The 20,736-nt window shown below is 37.2% G+C and overlaps 1 protein-coding gene across 3 annotated transcripts; it reads right to left on the minus strand.

Moving 5' to 3' along the window:
* Positions 1-987: 987 nt before the first annotated feature.
* On the minus strand, positions 988-19,343 carry LOC129776654 (phosphatidylserine decarboxylase proenzyme, mitochondrial). Of its 3 annotated transcripts, none has more exons than XM_055782420.1 (7): positions 19,118-19,343; positions 17,606-17,975; positions 17,262-17,419; positions 8,992-9,133; positions 8,598-8,922; positions 1,400-1,610; positions 988-1,340 (listed from the first exon to the last, which is right to left on the minus strand). In XM_055782420.1, exons 1-7 carry the CDS (start codon positions 19,147-19,149, stop codon positions 1,229-1,231), a joined length of 1,350 nt encoding a protein of 449 aa, XP_055638395.1. In that variant the 5' UTR covers positions 19,150-19,343; the 3' UTR covers positions 988-1,228. The 3 variants fall into 3 exon arrangements, with proteins under 3 accessions (XP_055638395.1, XP_055638396.1, XP_055638394.1); XM_055782421.1 differs by lacking the exon at positions 19,118-19,343 and having other exon boundaries at positions 17,606-17,748; positions 17,836-18,163; XM_055782419.1 differs by lacking the exon at positions 19,118-19,343 and having other exon boundaries at positions 17,606-18,163.
* Between the last annotated feature and the right edge of the window lie 1,393 nt (positions 19,344-20,736).

Consider the following 20,736-nt stretch of genomic DNA (forward strand, 5'->3'; position numbering starts at 1 on the left):
GTTATGGTAAAGACATATGTTTAGGAGTTACTTTACGAAACATTCGAAGACATGTGGGTTAATACAAAACGTAGCGAAACTAAAAAATCCTTTTTATCTTAATACAAACTTCAATCAATCAAAAAAATTGTTGAAAATTATAAGAAAATTCATAAAATTTCATAAACATGACGGTATAACACGACAAACATATTAAAAGAGATTATTTACTATAAAAAAAGGTTATAAATTAAGAATATTTTTTTAAATATCTCGAGAACGGTTGCATTTAGAAGGAGATTGATAATAACCTTTTTTGTTTTAAATCACATCAGAATTCATATATTGTGGCTAAGAATGATTGCTAACATACAAAAACTCGAAGTTTCGAAAATTCCTAAAAATTTGATGTTCCACGAATTTCGTCAAAAATAGTTTTACCACCTTGGGCCCATTTTTTAAATTTTCTACATGACTTCTATTTTATATGAAAAAATTGAAAAAAATATAAATATGATATAAAATACATATTTATCAATATCAAACGCAAATTAAAATTTTATTTTGTAATTTAAAAAAGTACTAATTTTTCTTCTCAGTGTATATTTTGTTCAAATTAAGCTAACAAAACTCTATAACTCTTTCTAACACACTATTTCGGTACGACTCATATTTTGTGAGATATAAATTAAATTATCAAAGATTTCTCTTACTCAAATCGATACTCCCTTTTCAAGAGTTACGCTTGAGTCAAAAAATTCCCAATTGCTGTGGAAAACTCATATTTCCTCTAACCCAAACGAAATACACACTTTCATTCGAATCAAAAATACTCATGTTTTGTCATTTGTCGATTTCATTTGGAATTGCTCTATGAGGAAAACCTAGACTTACGAAACTAGAAGAAAAATTGATGAGGTGAACTCTAGGGGGAAAACAGTGAAATTATATAAAAAAATTGATTGAAATGAGCACGATGGAAACATAGGGTTGTCTTATTAAAAATCATTACAAACAAAAACTTTGTTTATTATTTGTCTTTCAATACATGTACAATATGTACTACGATGAGCGCAAACTTGTGTTGTGTATTGTTATCAGGATATTTCAGCAGGATCGTTACCGGTATAATACGCGAAAGTCAATCATTCAGCATATTGCTGGCCGAAGTATCATATAATTACTAACGCTTATAAAATTTTATAATCAAAACGAATATCTATATTATCGACTGATGTTATAGTTATTTTTATAAAACTTTGGTAGAATTTTTCGTTTTGCTAGATTTTTCACTGTTTTCCTCATTCACACAACCGATACGCTGCCCCATCCGCACCACTTGTCCGGTGTGAAGATTGAATCTGTAAATAGTATATTTAGTTTCACGCTTATCGGACTATTGTCAACCGTTTTCACTCACTTGAAATCATGTGGTGCTTCAAAAATAAGCACGATTGTGCTGCCCATATTGAACTGCCCCAGCAATTGTCCTCTTTCCAAGAAGGTATCCTCTGGAAGCGTCACCTCATCGTATTCTCTGCAGCGATGCGTACCGACCTCCAAACCCACCCATTTGTTTGTTTTCAGCTTCTCGTCGATGTAAATTTGCACTGATCCAACGTTGGTTGCGCCTTTGAAGGGAGGATAGCAGGGCAGACAGTTCTAGTGAGCTTTTTTTGAGTTGGTTTATAAATAACACAGTTATTAGCATATAAAGGATGAAGAAGCAAACACCCGTACACGAAAATCTCATTGGGATTTCAAATTTAATGTTCAATTTAACAGATATTATGATTAATATAAGACCATTGTTTGAAATCCTTCAGTTAATTTACAGTTTCCCATCCTTTTTTTTCAGTATGATCTTTATAATTGACCAGTATTCAACAACTGGTCTTAGTTCCGGAGCATTGGTCGGACTTACCTTGGCAACTACTGTAACATCATTTTCGCTATACCACTGCTTGGTGGAATTTGAACAGTGTGAGCTAGCTAAACCAGCCAGAATATGCAATCCACCTCATGCAGTTCCAAAAAAGTGAATAGTCTCTTCCGTAGGCACTCATCCTGAGAAATTAGCTAAATCATGGTCGCAGAAGCGACAGAAGTTTTGCTTTTCAGATCACAACTGCATATTGCAAGGAACTTTTTGGGGAATTCCGCCTGGATTTAACATTTTTCCGGCCAACCAAGGTATGAAATTTCTGCCCAGAAACAGTCTGAGCCTTAAAACTTCTTAATTTAATCATTTTCTTCGCTTTTTGGGCGTATGGTTGCGAAATGTTTGCCATCTTCACCGCTTCCCTCGATTACAACTTCGGGTTCCGCTTGAAAAGACCCACTGGTTTTGCATGTGGCGATGGTCAAACTTTCCGTTTCACAGTCTCAAAACGTCACACACAATCGAGTTCATAGACCGGGATTTTCTTTTCGAACTTGCACGAACTATGGTGAAATCACTATATGTGAAAATGGAAATCCGACGTGCCGCACGATTTTATTTTAGTCTTTAGATTAATGTAGGAAGGGTTGTGATACCCAGTGTTGCCACATTTAAATCTGTGCCAGAGGGGTTCAAAATCTTTCTCATCTGTACTTTTTTTTCCAAAAATCTTTACCATCGAATATATTCGTTGTAGAAAAAAATCTATTTTATTAGCATGAAAAAATACTCATTTATTTACTACAAATGCTGCATTTACATTTGCGAGTCATTCTTGTGTTTGATGATGCTTATACATCGGTTTCTGAATCTAGACTGCATACTATCATTATAGAAAGTTTCGAGCTGCCACCACGATGTTTGACCAAATCCTTTGATCTCAAAATAGCGTTGATCGTATCATTGCTGAGCCGATTTCGAAGCTTATTTTTGTTCTGATAATATTCAGAAAAAATTTCGTTCCACAGTTGCGAGGAGTGAGGCATAGTGAGAACGTTGCAAACATGGCATCTCAGCGCCGAAAATGCGAGCGAACCGTCAATTCTTTTTAGGCATCTAATTTTTGTCCAACAATCATGTACGTGCTCGTCTTCTGAATCTGTGATTTCCTTACAAAGTAATTTTACGATTAGGATACGGAATTCATTCTCCAGATCTTGTATATTCCCATCGTGGAACCGTGGAAACGCCTCAAATTCATTTTTCCTGAATTGCCTCGAACTCTTCAGTCCTTTTTGCGCTATTGGATATATAGATATATATGTCCCTCAAAAATGCTCAAGATAGTCAGGAATTTTCTCACCTGCATAACTAGCACACAAAACCAGTGAATGACATGCACATTTGACGACTACTAGATCTGGGCAATCGATTTTTATCAAGCGCATTACGGAATTCGAAACCCCCATTATCGCGGTCGCACCGTCCGATGCGAATCCTTTCAAACGATACTTGTAAGAAATTCCGTCCTAATGAAACTGATCGATTATTGCATTGTAAATACTTTTATGATCAGCCGCACCAAGCGATACTGCGGCGTAAAAGTCGACATGTATCTTAATGTTGCTTTGTTCAAATGTAAAAATTTCACATGCGGAAAAAATCTGTACCAATCTGTACTTTTCGACGAAAATCTGTACTCTGTATCGTACAGAAATAGCGAAAAAATCTGTACCTTTCCAGATAAATCTGTTCGTGTGGCAACACTGGTGATACCTGCTAAATGCTACTTGTCTAATTATTGTTTAGCTTTTAGTACATTTTCTGTTTTATTATTATGTTTAATCACAATGCAACCATTTAACTTGAAAAGTTATTTTTACTTATTTTATTTTCTAGTTTTCAGTACATCATCTGTATCATTAGAAAATTTCTTCGCAATGAAACAAATGAAGAGAGTTATCGTTTAATCCAATGGCGGCTAAAGAGATTTTTGTTACAGCTGAACTCTCGAGAAATGGTGGAGAGCAGCACCTCGATATATGATACAAAAAAAGTTTGGAAAGCGACATAATCGAACTAACAATACGCTCTCTAGCAACAATGCCTGTAGCACACAACAAGCGCGAATAAACTGCTGCTAACAAACAGTATTATAAGTGCACTACGTTGTTTCCGTAGAATCAAATTGCATTAATTATGCAGTTCAAATAACGTGTGGACATTAAAAAGTTTTATACTTTCTAATATGTGCTTCTGTGACATTTATGCTGCGATATAAAATATTGATCATCGAATGCTGGAAGAACGCTGAAAGAGTTTTCAATACAATTGACAGCACTTATCCATTGTCCTATTACGGTCTACTGTGACATTCTATTACGTAAACAACGATGTCAACTAGAAGCCAGAAGTTCTTTGCCTGTCCGGCAGGTAGCTCTGGATGCACCTTGGAAAGCGCAGTCTCAATGCTCTCTAAACGTTTCGACGAAACAAACCAGCTTATAGATGCTTCGAAAGCTGAGCTTAACTCGAAACTTAATGATATCAAAGAAGATCTTCAGAAGCAGATTATGGCGATGGAGCAGAACTTCAGCTCACTGAAAACTTCATGTGATAATGAGCACAAGGTACTCAACACTGGAGTCTATAATGCTACTGAGAGTGTCCAGCGTTTGGAGAACAGAGCAGAATTGATTGCAGCAGGTATCCCGTATATCACCAACGAAAATCTACGTTGTGTTGCGAAAGAAATTGGCTTCGATAATGACAAGGTGCCTCACATACACTGTAAACGTCTACACTCGAGGAATCTCTCTGACGACAATGAATGTTTTATCCTACTGCAATTCTCTATAACATGCTTAAGGGATGAATTTTACTCGAAGTACTTGGCTAAGCGTAATTTAAAGCTGCGGCACATCGGAATTTCATCGGATCATCGCATCTATATCAACGAGAACTCGACTGTGAATGCGAGGACAATAAAGCGTGCTGCATTGAAGTTGCGTCGAGAAAATATACTGGTCGCAGTCTTGACCAAACTAGGAATTGTACACATAAAGAAAGATGCTGATAGTCCGTACCTGTCAGTTTCATCTATCGATCAATTAATGCGAATTTGAATTAGGTAGAGCTACATGTATGCTTCTTATTGTTTGTTAAAGTGGAGATTGTATGTAATTTGTACTAAAGAAAAATGTTTGTATATTGGAACTGTATGTGAAATATGGGGACTATCATTAGTAAGCAGCCTATCCATGTGCATTGTTTCCCTCACGTTACCTGATGTCATCCTTAAGTAATCACACACTCTCACAACACACGATCCCCAGAGTTGTTATGAACACCATACTCAAGGCTAACAAGTTCAACATATGCCATGCCAACGTTCAAAGTCTTTGTGCACGGCGGTTCTGTAAGTTCGAAGAAGTCAAACTAATGTTGTATGACTCCAAGATATCCATCGCTTGCTTCTCGGAAACATTGTTAAATAATTCCATTCCTGACCATGCCATTTCTATATCTGGTTACCATCTCGTACGGAACAATCGGACGTATAAATGGGGTGGTGGAATTGCTATCTATATTCGTGAAAATATCCTTTCCAAAACGATTTACTCAACGAATGTGACGGCTTCGTCGATATGCAGAACGGAATGCTTGGCTGTGGAGCTTAAAATCAGCGGTGCTGTAATATTGGTCACCGCGATCTACAACCCACCGGATAATGATGTTTCAACTTTCATGCAGTGTGAATTGGCAGCCTTATTATCAACTTATGAGCATTGCGTGCTTACCGGAGATCTCAACACCGATTGGTTACGAAGAAGTAGTAGAAAATAACGCTTAGAAGAGGTATTCACAACGTATTCCATGACTGTAATAGGCACCGTGCCAACTCTTTTCTATGATGAAGGCTGCACTCAACTGGACTTGCTTGTCACTAACCGACCAGATGTAGTAACCACCTTTCAACAAGTGTTGGTGCCTGGCCTGTCTAAACACGATCTCATTTTCTGCTCGTGTAACATTAACACTTGTGCTATTGATCAACATTCCGTGAAAACCTACCGCGACTATGTAAATTTCGACCCAAACTCACTGCGAGATAGCATCAAGGGAACAAATTGGAACGTCTTCCGCAATATTAACGACGTCAATCAACTTACTGAATACTTCAACAGTAGTATTATGGCGGTCCATGACTCGTGTATCCCACTACGGACTACGACATCGCCAGCATTACAATACCTGGTTTAACGATGCTGTACACAAGGCAATCGTAGAGAGAGACATGGCTTATAGTGACTGGAGGACTGCTCCCATGGAATATAAGGATGGAAAAAAGCAAATATATACGCAGCTGAGAAATAGAACAAATGCTCTGGTTCGACGTGTCAAATCGGAGCACATCGACAGAAATATTGTAGTTGCTGGCTCAACAACGAACCTTGGTAATACGAAGGTGCAAGATCAAGAAGATTGTTCTTTCGATCCAAAAATGAGAAATCATCATTTTGCCGGTCAATTCACTATCGACAATGCCGACAGTTATGAAACACGAAGACCCCAACCTGTCGGTAGATTCTCTTTCCAACAAATTGCAAGTCAAATGCTTTTGGAACTGACGAGATTCCCACAAAAATTCTTAAAATAATTCTTCCGCTTATCATCTATCACATTGTGCACCTCTACAATATGATCATTAAGACATCGACATTCCCGGCGGCTTGGAAGTGCGCCAAAATAATTCCTCTGACGAAGAAGAAACACCTAAACTCTGTCGAATACCTCCACCCTATCAGCTGGTTGAGTGTTTTGTGTAAGGTTTTGGAGAAGGTACTGAAGTAACAAATCAGTACCTATTTTACATTGATGAATCTACTAAATGATGACCAAGCGGGTTTCCGGCGTGGTCATAGTGTAAAAACTGCGTTGCTTCTTGTTTAAGACGATATTACTGGACTTATTTTGACAGGAAGGATAAGGCGGCTTCACTGCTAATTGATTTCAGCAAAGCTTTCGATATAATATATCATTGTCGATTCTTGCATAAGCTATATGAACGCTTCTATTTCTCATCATCTGCTGTTGGCCTCATGATGTCGTAACCATGTATCTTCCACAGCAGTTTCCGTTACCTCTGGGGTTCCGGCCGGCGTTTTTTTCTCTCTATTATAGTGCCTTTCAACACATTTTGCTTAGTTCGTCGCTTTTACTGTCATTTTTGGAAGAATGTCGGGAGTGAGAATTGAACACGTGATCTATGCGTGAGAGGTATGGATGTTACCACTACGCCAGATCGCCTCCCGCTTCAATATGGAAAATATCCAGAGTTTTGGAAAACGGACATAAATTGCACTTATTTAAATACAACGTATCTTTTATGGAAGTATGCTTTCAAATCCCAGTAGGAAAACCTTACGGTTGCATATCCTGGGGCTATATTCCGCCTCAAGCGGAATATAGAAGCAATGGTGTTTATAGTATGTGATCGATATCTGAGTGGGAATGAGAAATTCTGGTGCGAGTTGGCAGCGCAGTTCAATCGTAAAGTGAGGACGGAACCAAATAACCGAATAGCGCTGAAAGCCTTCGACGATTCTCTTCATTGTTCATATTTCAAATGAAAATTTGTACTACTGAATTAGTAAAAATAACTAAATAACTAAGAACTAATTTATATCAAAAATTTCGATGCATTCTAAAATAATATCCAAAGTGAAAAACAAGCGGATTGAATAATATAATTCCGTGGTTCTTCGTCGAGAATGAATAAAAACAGGTGCTTTTATTCGTGAATTTGACACTTTATTTAAGATGTTTCGGATTGTCCTTTTTGGGTCAAATATTATTAACGAGAAACTCTAGTAATTGATTTTCACAATCTTCTCTTGATCTCAATTCCTTACCACTCAGGAAGTTTTGCAATGCGAGCAAAAGGTGGTAATCGCTTGGTTCCAAGTCAGGACGGTGAGTACATTAAAACTTCCCAACCAAGCTCCCGGAGATTCTGGACAATCTTTACAGACGTGTGTGGCCTTGCGTTGTCCTGATGGAACACAACACCTCTTCTGTTAGCCAATTCTGGCCCTTTCTGGTCAATCGCTAGCTTCAAACGTTCCAATTGATGACAGTAGAGATCTAAATTTAATGTTTGATCATACGGAAGCGATTCCTTTTAAATCCCATCAAATATACAGTAAAATCCTTTCGGCCGTTAGTTCTGATTTGGCCACCGTTTAAGCTGCTTTATCACGCTTTGACCACGATCGCAATTTTGTCGTATGTGACTCATTTCTCATCCCCAGTCACCATCCGTTGAATTTAATGAATTTGTTTTGTTGGTTTTCATTTTCCTCCAACCTGATATAATTTATTGTGATTTTTTTGTTCGAGTGAACTAAAACAACAGAAGACAACAGATTTCCAGAAATTTCAACTTTTTGAGGATTCAAAAAGAGAAATGGACTTGTTAAGAAAAAGTACTTCGAAAGAATATCGGAGAACCATTCTATTAATACAAATTTAAAAAATTAAATCAAATACTTTTTTCAAGTTCAAATAGGAAACAATAAGTACAGAAGCGAACAATTCATTACAAAAGGTTCGTTGTAGTAATTTTAAGCATAGATTTCAAACTCAAATTATCGTTCATAATCAACCACGTGTCCACGTGCAATAACAGAATAACACCGAATGTGAACTCGTCTGATCTTTGAATCACACTTACCAACCGCGGTGAAGCTGAAGAATCCGTGCATCCATTTGCCGACGTAAAGCGCCCGCTCGTTCAGGCAAAACAAACCGGGCATCCATCCTGCAATCTTAGGACTGACGGACAGCAATTCACCGGAAAAATGCCGCCTGATTTCCGGTTTCCACTCGGTCGGAGAATGGAAACGGTGATAATCGCCCGGTGCCAAATAGATTATACACTGATACAGCATACTGTCGGGGGATTTCTTCTTCACTTTATCGACATACCCGGAGCATTCAGACTCACACCATGTGGGTGGTCCGAGGAACTCTTCCAAGCTGTAGGAGACGCCTTTCACCTGGAGGAGAGCAATTTCGTTCCAGCACTACTACCACTTATTATGATGAACGATTTCTAAAAAACTCACCTGTTCAATTTGGCTGTTAGTTGCTAAACCGAAATGCAGGACCCTTCCGTCGCAAGGCGATACGACGCAACTGTGAGGATCGATGAAACGCACGTCATCCTTCAGGGAACGAGTGAAGAACTCAGCCAAGCTTCGATAATTTCTGCAATGGATAATCCAATATCAGAACACGCTACGATCCAATGCAAATCCATAGATTGTATAAGAGTAGTTAGGGACAAATTTCTGGACATTTAACAGAAGCTGGTTATAATGTTAGATCGAAGCCAAACAATTTGGAATCTAAACATTTTTTTTGTGATCTATTGTACAACATTTTTTATCTTCAACACTCTTCTATTATATTTCAGGGATTATTCGAAAAAAACTTTTTGATCTATGTTTTTTGTGTAGTGATTTGTGTAGCAATAAAAATACAAACATATTGTTTAGTACGTATGATTTCTTCTTTGAAAAGAGAAGAACATGATAATATTTGAGGCGATACGAAGTACAAAGCGATCCAACAAACCAACACCGGATATCGAGGATAATTGAAATCAAACTCATACTACCTTATCATATTCTGAAAAACCAATAAGTGTAAGATAAACGCATAATCAACGTTCATGACCTAGCATTTTTTTGACGTAGGACTTTGTTTTTCACGTCTTTCGTTTCCTATACTGGGGTGTAAGTTAAAAGTTTCGAAAACGAGAGCGTTACATTGTACCATGGTCCACGAGGTGCATTTAAGTGGAAAATAGCATTTAGAGCTCGACAGTTATTCGCTAGACAAAAACCGTTTTCGACAAAGTTATTACATATGATAGAGCACTCATTTTTATGTTGTCAAAAAATAGGGTGATCAAAATTGTCGATGAAATGAAAAAATATAACTTTCTTATCTTTATAGATAGAGGTACACATAGTTCGACAATGTTGTAGCCTCAGTTATTTAAGACATCTTTGTAGAACAAAGTTTTTTTCTATCTCTGGAAATAACCGATATAGCGCTTTTTATCTAAGGTGCATCATGGTCACCATGATTTCAAATTCTACATACAAACTGTCTTCGAAAGACTTCCAGAGCTTACTAATACAAACATTTTGCGATGCAGAACTTGTCTATATCTCTCTACTAAAAGTTATCGATATTTCTTCCTAAAAATTACGCTCTCTTCATTTGTATGTTGGCGGCATTTATTCTATGCAAAATATATATATATATATATATATATATATATATATATATATATATATATATATATATTATTAAGGCTCATAAGGCGTTAGCCTGACGGGGCCGGGAGTTCAATATTTTATTATATATTAAATTTTCGCCTTACGACTATGTTAGTAATATGTAACCGATTACTCGCGGTTGGCTCGAGGTTAGTATAACATTGTACGTGCGGCCGACACGGGATACTTCCTATTGGGGTGCAACTGAACATTAATCAGCGACGCCCTCCTAGTCTGTGCCCTGATATGGTGCAGAAACCTCACATAAAAACAGACGGGTATTTATTTGTCCAAAATTATCAAAAGGCTTAAGCCTAAAAAAATACATCCTTAACGCACGTTCCTTATTGCGGATCATGTGAGTCAGTTTATGATAGGGTCGGGTCAATCCCGAATAAATAAATACATCTTCCCGCGCGATCCTTGTTTGCGGATCGGTACTTCGTTTTGTTCTTAACAGGAAATAGATTTCCCAAACTTGAGAGGCTAACAAAAATAGAATAAAGTAGAGGCAGTTCTTTTGTGGCTGTTGGGAGGAGGACATCGTCGCTTGGTGTTTTTTTGACCGTCCGACATATCTGTCGCCTAGACCGCTAGGCGATGTGTGTATGTCTCTCATGACTCGAAGAATCCAGAATAGAATTGTCACTGGCCGGCACAATCTTCAGCTCGTGTAGAGATGTCATGTACAATCTTTGGCTCTTGTTGAAAGATCAGTGGCCTGCACAAGCTTCGGCCTGTGTATCTATAAAGAGTATGTGTATTAGGGTGCCAATGAAAATGGTCATCACGAATTTCCCAAGTTACCAAATAAAAAATGTCCACCACCTAAAACAAAACACTATGCAGAATATCAGCTGATTAGGACTTAAGGTGAAGGTGAAAGCCACAAAAGCTCACAATGCTCCACAAAATCTATGATTTTGCGGAGCAGTGTGAAGAAAACGATCGTTTTCGCACACTTCTCATCAACCAAACTCTAATCGATTACTCACAAGATATTAAATTTTCATCTGCCGTCGCACTGTATAGTGAAAAACGTCGGAAAACTCGAGCTAGTGCTCTAAAGTTAAATTTTCAATTTTCAATTTTCCGCAATGGTTTTGTTTGAATTGGTGAAAGCAGCGTTATTCTTTCGACACTGATACCAGACCACATCATCGAAACAGCTATGAAAACCACTCAATAAAATGTTATTCCTGAGTCATAGCGTTTCATGTCATGAAAATAAATGAAATAAAATTGTGTTGATATCAATACAATTATTATTTTTACGTTTAATGGGTCTATGATGAACGTTTTAGCAACTTTAACATTGGTTAAGAAAATTGTATTGCAGAGCTCGGAGCATTGCCACGGCTGCATCTGCTTTCAAAAATAGTAAACGGAAAAGTATTACATTCAATCAAAATCCAACGTGAATTTGTAAAAACAATACGATCAACGAAGGAAAATATTAAGGAATTATCAACATCGAGTTACTGTGCGGAAGGACTTGTTAATACCAAAAGAGTGGGGCGTTCGCATGTGTTTGCTCATGTTACGCTCGCATATAATTAGAATTTTACTTCATATGCAAATACACCTCCTATATATATTTATATTTGCAATGGTTCACTGAAACACATCGTTCATACATTTCACTTTAGTATTGAATTGTTATTTTTTTCAAATGTATTCTAAGACTCGTGTCAGTGAAACACAGTCTGATAAGTGAATTGATCTATTTACGTTCAAAAATCAAAACAAACGAAGCAAATTGCTCTTCTCCCACAAACAATATTACCCCATTTTTACACGTGGTTTTACCTGTACTACTACAAAGGCTTCCTTCCACCTTCACCTTAAGGGAGAGTGGCGCAAAGCGGTCAAAGTTTGATTTTTTGAGAATCGAAAAATCACTCAAGGGGGGAGTGAAGGAAATCGGGGTTTTCGAAAAAAATGTTTGATGCCTAAAGTCTGAAAATTGCATGAAACGTCAAAAACTACTGTCATCTCGAAAAAAATTTTTTTTTGTTAATTTTGTTTTTTTTTAATTGAACACCATTTTGGCCTGCTCCACATAATCTCAATTATCGAGAAACTAAAAGGCTTTATGAATCGAGCCTCATACCTGTTAAAGACTCTCTGAGCGATTCCTTCTAATAACGCGCTATGTGTATCGTTTTGATTGGTCCAATTTGTGCTCCTCAAATGGTTCCGACCAAAAGGAGCTACCAGAGTAACAGCGGAATATAATTAGAATACAAGCAAAGAATTATATTGTAAGCCACTCCCCTTGTGATTCTACCATCAGTTGATTGAAATGAATTCGGCTGTTACTTTCCGAAAATCTAACACATTATCTAACCGCGAAGTAGAGCTGATGTGCATAGGCCATCGTTATACAGGGTGGCGACTCAAAAACAAATTCGACAAATTCCTGATATTCCCTGATTTTCCAGTAATTATTCAGAAAAATTCCAGATGTAGACTAGTAATCAAATTCTCCAACTTTTGCTGTAGGTCCTAAAATATTTAGTTAATCTCAACAAAAAAAATCAAATAACATCTGTCGATATTTTCCAATAAATGAATTGTTTGTGATTCTTAATTTAATAATTAATTAAGTGAATGAGAAATGTCTTAAAAGATTAAAAAAATTATTTACTAATACAGTTCAAAGTTATCTTGAAGGAATCTTAAATACTAGTACATAATGAGACATTTTCATTTTGGTTCGGATCAATTTGATGAAACTGTTACGATTTTAACGAAATGCTTTATCTTGCAATCTTTCGGATTCCTTCGTTTTACCTCCAGAGATTTCACTTTTGCATCCCGTAGCCGTTCCATTAACTTTGATTCATATGACGGTAGAGAGAATGAGAGCTTCGAACTAGTTGAAATAACTAGCTCAACGTTTTTATTAATGCTATCCTTCCAAAGTGAAATACAGGAAAATCTGTTTTTGTGCGGTTGCGTTTTGAACGATTTTTCATTTGGGAAACTGTTTAGGTGCGGTTTTATTATTTGTGCGATTAATTTGTGTGATTCAAGACCCGATGTCATAATAAAATCGCACAAAGAGTCGCACAAACGAGAAATCACCCAAAAAGGGACCGCACAAAAACAGGTTTGCCTGTATAGCATCATAAACTTGTCGCATAGCACAACCGTTTCCTCTCACATATTTTCATAAGAACATTCATTATCAATGGAAAAGCCTTTTCAACGTTGAGGTTTCCCCACGAGAGACAGAACACCATTTCTGGCAAAAAGTTACATGTATATTTTGGATCGGAGAACATATGATAATTTATTGTGCGATGACTGACGGATAGAGGCAAGCTATTTTGTAAAGGCGTAATGAATAACGTGATATATTGCCGGTCTGATTGTTTTTAATTACTCCGGTTGCCTTCTCAGGATTCCCAAGGTTAACTAGACTAATTTTGTTTACTGAATTAAGAAAATTAACTCAATGAATAATAGAATATATAGCTGGTCCAATCAATTGTTCAGGTTTACCTTCTCAGGTTACCTAAAAATAATTTCTCCCTACGATTTTCTAAATTTTATTCAGTCGAGTGGTGATAGCTCGCGTTTACATAATCACATCACTTAGCTCAGTGAATCCTGATTCTTACCTCTCCTCACTAATAACTATCCCTTCCATGATAATCGCTAGGGAACCACGCTATAGGCTACCCTTCTGGCCTTCGGGCGGCGAATATCATACTAAGATTCCTTTCTTTTCCCTGGTGACTGTAAGGATGTGGCCGGCGTCGTTATTGACTAATAAAAGTTCGAATCACCGAAACTTGCACAATTAGAATGGTTTGCTACCCCAAAGCACCATTCAGTGTGTTCTTTGTGCAATTTCGCTGGTTCAGGTCAATCACGGAGAGCAACTACAAATTGTACAGTCTACCCAAGCTCAAGCTCAAGCTCCATTTTGAAAGATCAGTGGCATCTCGCGAAACGATTTACCAAATCCTTCTCTCCTTCATCCCGAAAACAGACATTCAGATCCATCTGTAGCCTTTTTGTAGTCTTATTCAAAGAGTCGTTGAAATCAATGACAATGTATAGCTTATAAAGTTTAATCGAGCTAAATATCATCATGAATCATTTCTCAATACAACCATTTCTTTTTCAGCAGTGCGGAATGATCATTGGACGATGAAAAGTCTGCATTCTGCTGGGGCTTCAAGCCCACGAATATCATCAGCAACGAGCAACGTAACCCTTCGCTTTCGTATAATCGATCAAGCACACAAAATGAGGACAAAACATTCGACATCGTGTGAACAAAAACGAATCCATTGGCGCTTTACAGGATCCCAAACCTTTCACAAAAGAGTTATTGAAAGTTATTACAATATGATGCATTCTAAAGTGATAACCGAATGATATTATATGCAAACTGATTTTTGTATGCTTGGGGAGAGCCTGTGTTGATTTAGAGGTATTTTGAGCTTATTGGTGGTTGGGGACTTTACGATCTATCATTTACGATTTTTTTTTCGAGTTCGTGCACGGTTTCAGAATTGAAAGTGGCGCCAAAGTACAACACATTGCAAGCCAGATGGAAAGAAGAAATTTTCCAAAAGCGAGATCTGTGTTCATTGTTGTAGTTACCACCAAGACAAACGATTTCGGATTTTTTGTTGTCGTTCTGCGTAAGATCCAGAATAAGGTTCCAATGAAAATGGTCATCTCGAATTTCAAAAAGTTACCACATAAAAATGTTCTCCACCTTGAAAAAAAAAACAAAAAAATCAATCAGCTAAAAGAAATCAGGGTTTTCAAAAAAAATGTTTGATGTCAAATGTCTTAAAATTGTATGAAACGTCGAGATCCACTATAACCTCGAATTTTTTTTTGTCAAAAATCGACATTCTGGGACTTAATCTTTTTTTCACAATACGAAACAAAACGTATGGTTTTGGGTGCCATATAATAACATTACTTATTAGTATTTTTATATGGAACTTCGTGCGAAATGTTGATTTACCCGATAAAATACCCAATGCAAAATATTGGCTCAATCGGAATTCGTACTAGTGTCGTAGACAGAGATGCCAACCTTCCTGATTTTTCAGGATTTCCCAGACTTTTTAGCACGCTTTCTAATTTCCTGACGAACACTCAAATCATCCTGATTTTTCCTGATTTCTGTACTTTTTACATTATTCGTAATCAATATACTGGTTTCTATACCAAAGTTTTCTGTCTTGATAATTCTCCGATTCGCACTTGTATATATCATAAATTAAGTTAAACTCCCTAGACGCAAAGCTGTCATTAACTTTTTTTTATCTCTACCCTCAATTGTTTCGTGACTTTCCAAAACAGTGCTAGAAAATTTCATGAAACCAGATTGCCTGACGACTTTATAAAATTACAACGAGATTAAGTTTGAAGAACAACATTGCTTTATTGAGGATAATGTGTATGTAGATGTATTCCTAGAGTTATTAATTTAGAGCGTAAAATTACTCAAGAGAAATTTTTTGAATCCACATTCAATATAAAAAGATTTTATATATAATTGGTTCGTCTGATTCAAAATAGAATCAACTTTAATGATGGGACTATGGTAAATATATCTATAACCGTACTAAATATCATAAAAATTAAGAAAAAAATCAACAAGTCTTCCACTGCTGAAATGCTTTCTTCATTTGTTGAGCAAAGATTCATTCCAAAGCATGGATGATGAATTCAGTGAAAATTTGAATATTCATTTCTCTGCAATTGACTGTAGTGATGCTGTAGGTTTTTCAGAAAAAATATAAACGATCAAAAAGTCAGGTGAAACACTAGCATTTCCGCTTATGCGAGGATATGAACTATCCTAATTCTTTTACCGGTCCGGTCTTCGCCAGAAGGAAGGTATACTCTGTTTCTGGTGGGATTTAGAATGGATTCTGTAATATGAGCTACTACCAAGCAACCTGTTTCTCACCAGTATGGCTCGCAGCAGTTTTCGACGAGGAATCAAACATGTTTTGGGAGGATAGAATATTTAAGCTGTGTGAAAGATGGTGAAAGATTGAGAAACAGAACTATGGATATAAAATTATGTTATAATAAGCTGATTGAAAATGATTTGTTTTTTTGTTTTCCCAAAATCGAGAATAACTTTTCGGACAACCGAATATGAGCTATCCTGATTTATCCTGATTTTTATTTTCATTCTCCCTGATTTTTTTAAATTATAGTTGGCAACCCTGGTCGTAGACGTAAAAATTTGAGTTTTTTGAAAACCGAAAAATTACTGGAAATCGGGGTTCTCAAAAATTTTTTTTTGATGCAAAATATCTTAAAATTACAACATTTATGTAGACTGATTGGAGACGACAGATATTTTGTATTAGAAATGGTATACAAATTATGTCACACACAAGGAAAGGAAAGAATTCGAGAATAAGTGATAAGAAATGTATCATGTATAGGGCAAACATGAGGAAGCTGCCAATAAACTTTACACCAGTTTTGCGTGATTGTCTCTTTTACTGGATATTTTTCCTTTACTACACCCAAGTTGTTTGACGACGTTATGCACAAAGCGAACGACAATCTTGCTTTGCCAACCGTTGTCTTGAATTATAGAGACTTGAATTTTTTTCAGTTCATTAGTCTCTATCAATAGTTTTGCTTTCGAAGCATATAACTCATAGGCATTTTACCTTTCGAATGAAGTGACCTAACGCTCTCGTTTTTGAAACCCAGAAAAAATGCTTATACTCATTCACTCATACATTTACAAGATTCAAAATATCAAATTTCTATTTTCAAAATACCCATTCATCTATTCATTGAGAATTGCTTCAAATGCACTTCAAACAAATGATTGCTAAGACAACAGAAGTCCTACGTCCACCTTGCGGTTATACCAAGGATATAACCCACCTCTAGTTTTTTCTCGAAAAATTGACTAATGGCTAATTTAGTGCTACCAGATCCGAAATACCATATGATTTTTATTTAATTCGTAAAAAATAAATGGAAAAGTTGACCCGAAGGATTATTCTGCAATAACTAAGCGAAACACTCACTTGAAATCCGATGAGGCTGCTTCCTCGATATTCACACCGAAGGCGGTAGAGTATAGCCCATAGACTAGAGGTCTGGCAGGTGTTGGCACTCGACAATCAGCGAGCCAGCCCCAGCATCGACTCATCACACGGAGCGGCAAAGAGCAATACATTTTCATCTATGGAAATTTTGATGAAATAAAATTAGACCAATAACGTCTTGAATTTGTATGAGTAAAGTGGCTGCGATCGTCAGCAATTGAAATGTACTCAATTATGAATATTGATTTGATGAATTCTTCAGATCTGATAAAGTGGTAGCATGAACTGACAACCACCAGATATACCTGACAACTCTCACTCACCTGCCATGAGGCCGCCGTTCGAGGGAGGCCCTTTCTGTCGAGGTCACGGTTATGTATGTGCCATTGTGCGGCAGCAATCATACAAATACCTAACGGAGTCCAGCGCAGAAAAACGCCCCGCCATGTCAGCCAACCACCTGCAGCTAGTAACCACCAATCCAAAACGGATAATATAGTCCAACCGGCTCCGGCCTTCCAACTCCACTTTCTGTGAATTCTAACAAATTTACCTTTCTGCTGATGGCCACCGATATGCTGTTGTTCAGAGGGCTGCTCTTTGTTCTTAAGGCCGGAGATCGATCGCCTCACTACTGTCCATTTGGTCGGCCATTTCTTGGGGACCGGTTTGAAGTTGACCGTCCGCGATAATCTGTGATAAGAGAAAGCAAGCCAATTCCAGGCTACGTTCATTTCACGCCAGATAACGATCAGCACACAACAAAATGCTCATTCCTCCCCAGGTTGAGTAACCTGTTTAAAGTAAACAGGATCGACCGATCGGAGAGTGTTCCAACGATTAGTTTTATTCGACTGATAACAATCAACTGATGCACGAAGCAGAACCCAGACGCTCAGCAAAATGAATATCCAACTGTCAACGGTTGCGTATGTACATCTCATTCTCATAAATGGAAAAGACCTTGGCTAAAAATTATAGGGGAGCTGCGCCTATACGATTGATGACACACACGTGTAGGGTGAAAGAACGAAAGTCCGGCGTCCCGAGTTCTAGTCGCGTGATTTCTACAATCCATCAAACGTCGGGTCATAAAGTGTAGGATGATAAGAGAAACGCACGCTGCTGTCTTGCTGCTATGTAAGAACATTTGTAATCATTTCGTGTGTATGAAAGTCAGTTCCTCAAGTCGTATGTTTTGTAATTCCAGTAATATTGATGTGTCGTAGAGGTGAAAAGTTTGTCTCTGTTGATGATACTTAACGGTGATCAGAATATAGTGCTCATACTTTTGATATCATGAGAAAGAACAATAAATCTAAAACAAGATGCATTAGAACTGTCTTCAAGAAGTTGAAGGATCTATTTACTGAAAAAAATCTTAAAATAGGATTAAATTAGCAATATGAAACCTGTACCGAAGACCTACGATCGAAAATTAATTATACAACGTTTGATGTTCAATTCAGATGGTACGACATGGTGTGATAAATCTCACATTACGAACATCATATCAGTTAACGAACTATATGCTTCTAATCGAATGACAAATGGCAGAATGCTCAAACATTGAAACAATGCTACATCGTGCGAGTAAACGATGAGCAAAGGAAAACGTGAAATCGACCTTCCACCCAGACTAGCAGACTTATTGATGAATGAAAGTCAATGACGCCCTCACATGTTTACTAGGAAATAAGATTAGATTGAGGTTTACGAAGAAGTGCAGATCGCTTCATACTGAGTTCTATTGTAGTTACATCATGGAATCATTATGTAGTTTTCTCCATGGAACACTTTATAACACTTGCCAATATCCTCTAGTCACAACTTACATTATATTTTTCTGCATTAAATAAACTGCCATAATTCAGAACACTGTCTTAACAACACTATCGATGGAATACTCGGAATCCCGAAACGATCAGTTATACTCTCAGACGCCAACGGGAACTACGATTGCACAAGCATAGGAGACACAATAATCGGAATGAAAACTCTCATATGATATGCTTAGAACTGCGAAGAAAGAAACTTGTTATGTTATGAATAGAAACAGAAAGAAACGCAACGAGTAAACAACTCTGACAATCATATGGTAGAACAGAGGCGGAGGTCGAAAAACCACTTCAGAAGGGGCAGATAGACTTACAGAAACGGCTGCGTGCTTTGATGTGACGGCGCAGTTATAGAAATTTGTAGAGGTTGATAAATCATAATGAAATCGGAAAAACTAACAATTTACTATTAATCAATAGATAGAAATAGAATTGAATTTGACATTCTGGGTAAATTTGTTATTAGTTTTAAGAATTTACCTCTAACTTTTTCTAACGACCCATAAAATGATATCAAAATTTGCGATTGGTTCGACTATAACAGGGGTGGCCAAACTTTTGGGCATTACGGGCGACTAATGTGCGATTCACATAGAACGTTACGGAGAAGAACGTCTACGTTCCGTAAATGTCTCCACCGATTCACACATGCAGTCAATGCTTCCACCAGCACCGTCACGTCAAATATCAATCAAATGATTTATTTATTGTTATACATGGTGTTGCCACCTACAACAATTTCCAATTGCAATGCCCTCTTTCGAATCAGCATGCCTAGAATCAGTTCTAAATTTTGAAAGAAATCAATGAAAATCATTAAATTCAATTATTTAAATTCTTTAAACCTGTAGTCCAACCCTTATTCAATAATAATAATAATATATAGACTATTTCTCTCAGCTAGTCGCGAATGATTTACACTCCGAAATTGGGACCTAAGAGATATGTTGGCATAAAAAGTACAGTAAGTTACTTATAATGCGACATGCCGAGGCACCACTCAGTGTCACATTGGAGGCGATTTTGGCATTGGAGGCAATTTTTTTGAGGCAATTGAACATTCGTGACTGGTGGGGACTTTCAATGTGCGTCCATAGTTTGGGCCCCGAACTCAATGTTTACAAAAATGTCTAATTAGAGGTAAAAATGTCCAATTAAACGTGTTGCATCACAGGTCTGTCCAATTGGCTAAATGTAGAATAAGATGTAAATTACTGTACAACCAAAATCAAAACAAAAGCCGAGACACAAAGCCCATACAAAAACCCAAGGAACCGTTTCTCTCCGTCAATTATTCTTTCCTACAAATCCTGCCAGTCGTTTTCGTTGAACGTATGCTGACGGGTCGTTACGTTGCCGGTGTATGTGAATGTTTTCATTATAATTGCATGGTAGAATAACTGACGTAACGTAACGTGACGTGGATGTTGTATGTGAATCGCACTTAATTGTTCAAATGTTAGGCGGCGGTCTACCAACGTTGACTGCATTAAAAGTCATTAGAAAATGAATGAAGTACACCCACACCTCGCTTTACGGCCTAGATCCGTTCTAAAAAACTTGGCCGCGTAGCGAAAAGCCGTATAAGGAATCAATTATTTTAATACAAAATCATA

The sequence above is a fragment of the Toxorhynchites rutilus genome, chromosome 3 (assembly GCF_029784135.1).
Source record: "Toxorhynchites rutilus septentrionalis strain SRP chromosome 3, ASM2978413v1, whole genome shotgun sequence".
In the NCBI taxonomy this organism is placed as follows: domain Eukaryota; kingdom Metazoa; phylum Arthropoda; class Insecta; order Diptera; family Culicidae; genus Toxorhynchites; species Toxorhynchites rutilus.

Excerpts from the sequence above, each read along its gene's own strand:
- LOC129776654 (XM_055782419.1), bottom strand. The coding sequence starts at position 18,016 with ATGAACGTAGCCTGGAATTGGCTTGCTTTCTCTTATCACAGATTATCG. Across the intron at positions 17,420-17,605 it reads GAACGGCGGCCTCATGGCAG|ATGAAAATGTATTGCTCTTT; the intron begins GTGAGTGAGAGT and ends AAATTTCCATAG. Across the intron at positions 1,341-1,399 it reads GAAGCACCACATGATTTCAA|ATTCAATCTTCACACCGGAC; the intron begins GTGAGTGAAAAC and ends TACTATTTACAG.